Raw genomic sequence first — 7,776 nt, 5'->3', positions numbered from 1 at the left:
AGAGTCAAGACCCGGGGGGTATAAGGGGGGTAGCTTTGTCAGGCTATTAAACATGGTCGGCGAACACAAATAATTGGAACGAGGAGTCTGGTGGCACCTTAAAGACTAACAGAGTTAAGGTGCCACCAGACTCGTCGGTTTTGTGGCTACAGATTAACACAGCCACCCCCTGCTACAAAGAGTTGGGGGCTTTAGGTTCTGCCTGTCTCCATGGGAAAGGCTGGATTTTAGTCATGCTCAAGCTGGGCTTTTAGCTAACGTGCTTCCAGCCTGAGAACGTAACCCCAGGGCAGGAGTTCCGGTTCTCACGCTGTGCAACAAACACGGGAGCCAAAAGTACAGGCGCACCCGTAAAACGGCAGAAGTGATTTTGCAATCGGGGGGGCCTGGAGTCTGGCAGTTTGGTAACCAGGCGGTCCCTAGGCAGTTCGACTGTACGGATGTATAGGGACTGTTATGAAATGATCAATGCAAATGATCCACGTTAACGATCGGCAGTTTGGTTGTGGACCCCAGGCACGGATAACGGACAGGGACAAATCTTAGCTGGCCCCAGAAAGGGACTGAATACGGCTCTGCAGCCCAGTCGTTACAGAAAGGATGGGTCTGGTTGAAGTCACCACATTTCAGGTTCGTTGGGCTCCTGATTCAGGGCTTCTGAGGTGCTTCATTTCCCATGCATCTCGTTAGTGCAGCAGTGCGGTTCCGGGTCAGTGGGCTCCTGGGGCCTTTATGGAGCTTTGTGCTGGTCAGTTATAACAGGGCGTGTGCTCCTTGGGGGTCTAACTAATTGCGTTCCCTGCTGTGAACGGAGCCGGTTCCCTACGCAAAGGGAAAGTCTGCATGGCCCAGTTTGGGAAGGACCTGAGCTCACCCCTAGCGCTGGGGTGGGGTCAATCCACCAACAGTGACAGCCTGGTTCTGACACGGGGCCAGGACGGGACAGACACACAGGCCTGGGTGTAGCACTGGCATCTATTGGCTGCCCCCTGGCTCCCCTGTCCTCCTCACGCCCCTTGCAGTCCCGGCCCCCACAGAGGCCAGCCCTGCCCGCTCTGGCCGGTCTTGGCCCAGAAGGGACGTGAGCTGGGGCTGACAGACGGATTCCACCGAGAGCCTCGGGAGGAAGGGAAAAGCCGGCACAGGGTCTCTGTCCCCACGGTATCTCCACGCAGCCGTGACAGAAGCTGTGGGCCCACCGGGGCTCAGCCCGTGTGCACGCGGGGGGATGCACAACAGGGCAGAGCGGGAGGGTCTCGCTGCCCCTCCCTGGGGTGTTTGCGTTGCATTTCTCAGTGCACCCTTCCAGCGGCTGCTCCGTGCCCCGGGGCCGCTCGCCTCTGAACGGGGTGACCTGGGCCTGCCAGCCAGCCCCACTCACAGCGATTAGGAGGGTCCCGCGGCCTGGGCCAGAGTCAGCCGGACGCGTGGGGCCCCCGCTGCCGATTGCCTTGGAGCGTGAGCAGCTTTGGAGGCAGCGAAGCGTTCGCAGGCTGGGGGCGAGCGAGGGGCCCGCTGGGCCGACTCAGCCAGTGGTGCAGCAGCAGCCAGCTCCAGCTTCCTCCTCGGGGCTCGGGATCCTCCTCACACGCCAGCTGCCTCGTTACCTACACCCAGGCTGGGCACGCGTCTCCGGGTCCGATGAGCCTCGCCCTGGCACGCTGGAGGGCGAAGGTCGTCCGGGGGGCACAGCTGGGCCGTTGCTGCTTTGCTGGCCCCTCTGGACGGCTCCTTCCCGCCCTGCCAGTGGGACGTCACCTGATGGAGTGTGGAGGGGGCCCGGTCCCAGCCAGCTCTGCCTTCCCATCGGCCGAGCCCCCGGGGGCTGCTCCCGCCAGCTCACGCTGCCGGATGAAAGGCTGCTTGCTGCGCAGGGTGGAGAGGGGACGGCAGGGTTAGAATTCAACCAGCGGTATCGGCTCCAGGCCCGACCCTGCAAGCGAGGGGTGGGGGGGGGCCCTTGCGCTGCAGGATTGGGCCCGCACGGTAGCACTGTAACTATGGGGGGTGGCTGGGGGGGGAAGGGGGTAATAAAATCCGGCGAGCAGGGCAGAGGGTAAAACGTGGGTGCTGGCGCCTCGTTCCAGCTCCGCAGGGGGGCACAGACCAGGGTGGTCTGAAGGCGCTAACCGGGGCAGTGCCTGGGTGGGGGTGGCATTTCCCCGCTGCAGCGCTGCACCCTTCCTCCAGCTGCCGTGAAACCGCGAGTGCTGCAGTGAGACACCCGAGCGCCCGTTTCCCTCTGGCCTCCAGCTCCCCTGTGGCGATGAGTCCCACAGCTCCCACCCGAAGAGCTCAGCTCGGCGAAAGCATCTCATACCCCAGCGGTTCTAACACGGGGTCTGCGGACCCTTTCAGGGGGCTCCACGGACAAAACCCAGAGCCCGAGCCCCAGTGCCCCCCATGGGGCTGAAGCCCTGATCCCCAGTGCCCCCCATGGGGCTGAAGCCAGGAGCTGTGGGGTTGAAGCCCCGATCCCCAGTGCCCCCCATGGGGCTGAAGCCCTGAGCCCATGGGCAGAGTTGAGGGTACACAGGGGTGTTGCCCCTGTGACGAAGTGGGATTGTTCTTAATGTTTCCCCTGAACACTGTGGGGGGGCCTCAGTTTCTGGCCAACACTCTGTCTCCTGGCAACTAATGGCCAGGGACCTTCCCCCTGCCAGGGGATGCTAAAGGTGGGGGAGAACAAAGAGGTCAGGTGACCTCCTGGCCCGGGAAAGGAGCTGAGCAGAGGAGGAGGGGCTGGAGGAGGTTTCAGTTGGGAGTTGGCTGGGGACGAGGAGTGAGGGCAGACGTGGGGGTCTGGCTCACTGCCCCCCATAATGGACCCGGCCGAGGGGTCCCATTCCCTGTACCTACAAGCTCTGTTTTAGACCCTGTTCCTGTCATCGAATAAACCTCTGTGTTACTGGCTGGCTGAGAGTCACGTCTGACTGCAAAGTGGGGGGGCAGGACCCTGTGGCCCCCCAGGACCCCGCCGAGGTGGACTCGCTGTGGGAAGCGCACGGAGGGGCAGAGGATGCTGAATGCTCCAAGGAGAGACCCAGGAGGTGAAGCCGTGGGAGCTTCTTGCCCTGCAGACAGTCTGCTCCGAGGGAGAGGAGGCTCCCCAGAGTCCTGCCGGGCTTGGTGGGGAGCAGTTCCAGAGCATCACTTGGGGACTCCGTGACCCCCCCCAAAACTACAGTGCAAGAGCACTGCCGGGACAGCCCCACCCCCACCCCACTCCTTCCCTCCCTGCCCCCTGGCCCGGTCGGGGGTGGGAAGCCGGAGCTGGGCAGTGCAGGACAGCTGCTGCCCAGCGGGTGCCATGGGGCAGGTGTGCAGCGACCCTCGTCTGCTGCTGCTGCTGCTGCTGCTGCTGCAGGGGGGTGAAGCTGCTCCTCAGCTCCCAGCCCGCTTTGCTCCCGCCGCTGGTAAGAGCTGCCTGGGCAGGGGACCGGCTCCGTGGCTGGCAGAGCCCTCGGGGAACAGGGGCCGCAGGGGAGCCCTCTGGGCACACAGCCCCCAGCTACCCCCTGTGCTACCCCTCCCTGCCCCCTGAGCTACCCCCTGAGCTACCTCCTACCTGCCCCCTGCCTGCACTGCCCCTAGCTACCCCCTGAGCTACCCCCTCCCTGCCCCCTGAGCTACCTCCTACCTGCACAGCCCCTACCTACTCCCTGTGCAACCCCCTCCCTGCAGCCTGAGCTACCCCCTGCGCTACCCCTCCCTGCCCCCTGAGCTCCCTCCCTGCCTGCACTGCCCCTAGCTACCCCCTCCCTGCACACAGCCCCCAGCTACCCCCTGTGCTACTCCCTCCCTGCCCCCTGAGCTACCCCCTGCCTGCACAGACCCTACCTACCCGATCCCTGCCCCCTGCCTGCACTGCTCCTAACTACCCCCTCCCTGCACCCTGAGCTACCTCCTGCCTTCACTGCCCCCAGCTACCCCTGTGCTACCCCCTCCCTTCCCCCCGAGCTACCCCCTCTCTGCACACAGCCCCCAGCTACCCCCTCCCTGCCCCCTGAGCTGCCCCCCTGCCAGCACCCTGAGCTGGTTTAAAACTTTTTGAGTGGAGTCCCCCCATTGAGTTACATTTTTTGGCTTCCCCCACAGCCCAGACAGGCGGGCGGCCTGCTGAGGTGAGCCGGGGGTGGGGGTGTCGCTCCCTCCCCGGCCCCTGCTGTGTGGAGCTGGCCCGACCCCCGCTGGCCCCTGCCCACCCAAAATAGCAGTCACACTACACTTATGCCCGAGTCCCCCTCCCCCGCTGGGCCTGGAGTTTTTATAACATGTTGGGGGGGAGGGGGGCTCAGAAAGAAAAAGGTTGAGACCCCCCCTGGCCTACACCAAGCAGCCGCCCTGTCCTGCTTTCAGTCCCTCCTGCAGGCGCCGCCTTTCCCAGGGTGAGTTCTTGCCCCCAGTTGGTAGCTGAGGTTGAAATTCTCTCCCAGTGTAACTCCACCAGCCTTCCCCAGCCCCACGGAGACAGCTCACGGCCTCGGCTCGAGGGGCACTGCGCCCGCTGGCCCCAGGGGAGAGCAGAACGTGGGTGCAACGGTCAACAGCCCTCGGCACGGCCCAGCACCAAACCCGGCCACTGCCATGCGAAGCGCTGTGGGAACTCCCACCCCGTGTGTCTCAAGCGGCCCCCGGGGACGGACCCCACTTCTCCGCATTTTTCACGCCCCGTCCTGGTCATTCGGGGGCAGCAGCAACCCCCTAATAATCAGAGCGAAATGGGAATGAAGAGAGAGGAGCAACCCCCTGTGTGGGGGGGGTCTGGGATCAGGGAGGGGGGGCAGTTCCCCACCCTGGCACACAGCCCCCTTTAGCAGTCAGATGGCAACACTGCCAAGCCCACTCTGCCCACGGCAACCCAGCAAGCGAATGCCGGGGTCGGGGCCCACCAGCAGCGGGTGGGGATGGGCCAGGGAAAGGCGAGCGCCCTGGGTGTGCACTGCACAAACACCACAACACGCCACAGCAAGCAACAACTATCGAGAAACAGCGGCAGGAGCTGTTCCCAGAGTCGGCCTGACGGGGCGCTGGATCCTAGCCCGGGCTGCCCCCCAGAGCCCATCCAGGTGAGCAGAGCGATCCAGTCTGGGTTAGTCACCTGGCCTGACCTAACTGCAGAGCCCACGGCTAAGCCCCCCACCCCGTTACAGGTGCAGGGAAATCCAGGACCGGAGTTCATTTTGCCCGAAGAGGATCCTGGAGTCAGGGGGAAGTGATGGAAATGAGCCAGCCGGCAGAACCTCGTGGCAGAGCGGGGCAGAGACCCCAGGAGGTGGAGCCCATTGCAGCAGGCATGGACGCGCTGAGAACGGAGCCCTGCGGGTCAGAGCAGCACGCTCAGTTCGGAGCTCAGAGCACACGCCCGGGGGCCAGGCTGCCCTCACTCTTGCTCCCTGCTGAGAGCAGAAGCTCCCCACCCCCACACTTGCCCTCGTTCGGGCTGAGTGGGGAGCTGAGTCTCCATGGCCCATTGGATCCTTGGCCTCTCTCCTGGGGCAGCCGACAAGGGTGCACCGGGATGGCGGCGTTTCCCGTTGAGAATGGGTGTGACCCATGAATTAAAATTCACTGGTAGGTATCTGGCCCGCAGACCTCAAGGCACCAGCAGGCCTAGCGCGCACCCCCAGCAGGTCCCCGCTTTGCAGGATCTCACGCTGAGGCCACCCGTTCCCGGCTGCCGAGTCCTGAAGCGACCCGTCAGCTCCCACCCGCTTTGTGACAGGAAGTGGCTCTATCCCAGGGGTCAGCGGGCGTCTGGCGGGCTAGTGCAGGAGCCCACTTCACTCAGAGATCTGGGGTCCCAAAGGTGATACGGGCTTGGAGGCTTCTGCTTGATCCTGGCGGACGCTTGTCCGTATCCCAAACCCCTGCCAACAGTGTGGAGCAGAGCAGGCACAGGCTGGAGGAGCGGGGGAGCGGATGCAGGTGAGGATTGCGGGGTAACAGCGGAGTTGGGGGGGGATCGGACTGGACAGATGGGCACTGAAGTGCACCGGCAGAGCTGTGCGTGTGGAATCTCGCACACTCGTCCACGCTCCACTCCGAGTTCCTCACTTAGCTAAGTCACCGCAGAGCAAAAATGAGTCTCTCCTGATGCGCCAGCGCAGAGAGCCTGTGGCAGAGGGCGAGGACATAGCGAGAAGCAGAGCGATTCCAGGCATGGGGCCAGACCTCCACTGTGCCCCCTCCAGCCTCTCCAGCCCAGGGCCTCCCACTCAGTCGCTCGCTAGCCCGTGTCTGTTTCACAGAGGGACGAGGCCAGACCCGCGCCCGCCGGCTCCTCACACACTGACCTGGCGACTCACCGTCAGCAGCACCTCCTGGTTATCGGCCAGCGCCTGCTTGGCTAAGTAGCGCTCTCGCTTGATCTTCAGCTCCAGCGACCCCGGGACATCGGGCACCAGCCAGTCGATGAGGCGCAGGAAGAAAAAGACGACGTGCTGGGGGGGCGGGGGGAGCGGAGGGGACAGCGGCGAGGAGAGGCAACGACAAATGGACAGTGAGACGCAGGGGCAGGCGGACGAAGGGAGCGGCAGGGAGGATAAAGGCACGTGGAAAACAAGAAGAAAGGACAAGGTTCAGAGAGGCTCCATTCGCAATGGCCCAGCTGTCTCTACCCTGTTAGTCATGGCCAGAGGGGAAGACTGGCCTAGTGGTTAGGGCCTGAGCTTGGCACTTAGCCTTGTGGGGCATCAGGGAGTCGTGAGGCCAGACACACTGACAACCGTGTGGGGCTCGGGTCCTACCACGCAGATCCCAGCCCTACAGCAAGGGCGGGCTGCCCACCCAGCCCCACAGCGGGCAGCCGCTGCAAGCCACTGGCCCATTCACTGAGACTGTTTTAAGCAGCAGGCAGGGTGCTGAATATGGCCTGGACCCACACTGGGCACCACCCATCCCCTCCCTTTGATTCCCAAGCTCCTGGCCCAGCCCAGGTCAGAATCACCCCCAGTCCACGTCTGGCCACCTTCAACCCCTCCAGGTTTGCCCTCCAACCAACACTCTGCATTCCCAGACGCTGGGAGCTTCATACCAAACCGCCAGGGGCAGGGAGCCTCTGTCGGGTCCCTAATGCTAGTCACCCACATAACAGTAACGGGGCCTCTCGCCAGAGTCCTGGAGCCTCTGCTCCAGCTGGGCTTGGGGACGCAGCACCGATGTGTCGCCCAAGTGTGTCATGGACAGTCAGGAAAGTCCTCCAGACGGGGGCGCTGCACAGCCGGCCTCCCTGGCATGGTCCCCGCGCCTCTGGAGGGAGCATGGGAGGGCGGAAAGTCAGGTGACAATGCCAAATAGTTGGGATGGGGCAGGAAGGAACTTTTCTGGTCCTTGGAAAGGAGCCACAGCTCAGGTCTGGCTCGAGCTGGGGTCTCGGGGAGAGGTTTGTGTGTCCAGACTGGCTCCTCTGCCCTTCAACGCAAACCCCCCCCCCGGAGGTTTCTGATCCACCAGGGCGATGGGCTTGGTCCAGGACCCTAAAGGGACACAGCAGAGAAGAAGGGGCAGCCCAGCCCCTCCCCGCTCAGCTCCCCGCCCTGGCCTGGGTCCAGCGGCTGGCAGGGGCTCCGCGCGGCACAGGGGGGCCGGGGGGAGGATCGCCGAGCCCACGCCTGCACGGTGCCGACCGAGGCTCACCTCGAAAGCGATGATGAAGCCCAGGCGGACGGCCAGCAGCTTCCAGTAGAAGAGGGTGTAGCTGCCATTGGCATCCCGGAAGGCTTTGTACCTGGGCAGAGGGCAGCAGCTTAGGGGGGGCTGGCTCGGTCCCCCACT

The 7,776-nt window shown here is 64.0% G+C and overlaps 1 protein-coding gene across 3 annotated transcripts in view; it reads right to left on the bottom strand.

Moving 5' to 3' along the window:
- Positions 1 to 1,749: 1,749 nt before the first annotated feature.
- Positions 1,750 to 7,776, bottom strand: part of LOC123354164 (anoctamin-7-like) — a 36,088-nt gene continuing 30,061 nt past the window's right edge. The window contains exons 21-25 of one of the 3 annotated variants that reach the window (XM_044995890.1): positions 7,639 to 7,729; positions 6,289 to 6,443; positions 5,596 to 5,613; positions 3,044 to 3,065; positions 1,755 to 1,844 (exon numbers count right to left, since the gene is read on the bottom strand). In XM_044995890.1, the coding sequence (XP_044851825.1) occupies positions 1,755 to 1,844; positions 3,044 to 3,065; positions 5,596 to 5,613; positions 6,289 to 6,443; positions 7,639 to 7,729 (376 nt within the window). Of the gene's footprint in view, positions 1,867 to 3,043; positions 3,066 to 5,595; positions 5,614 to 6,288; positions 6,444 to 7,638; positions 7,730 to 7,776 lie in introns of all 3 variants that reach the window. The other 2 variants (XM_044995889.1, XM_044995888.1) reach the window with 2 other exon arrangements.

This window comes from Mauremys mutica, chromosome 21 (assembly GCF_020497125.1).
Source record: "Mauremys mutica isolate MM-2020 ecotype Southern chromosome 21, ASM2049712v1, whole genome shotgun sequence".
In the NCBI taxonomy this organism is placed as follows: Eukaryota; Metazoa; Chordata; order Testudines; family Geoemydidae; genus Mauremys; species Mauremys mutica.
This window is presented reverse-complemented; position numbering and strand designations above follow the sequence as displayed.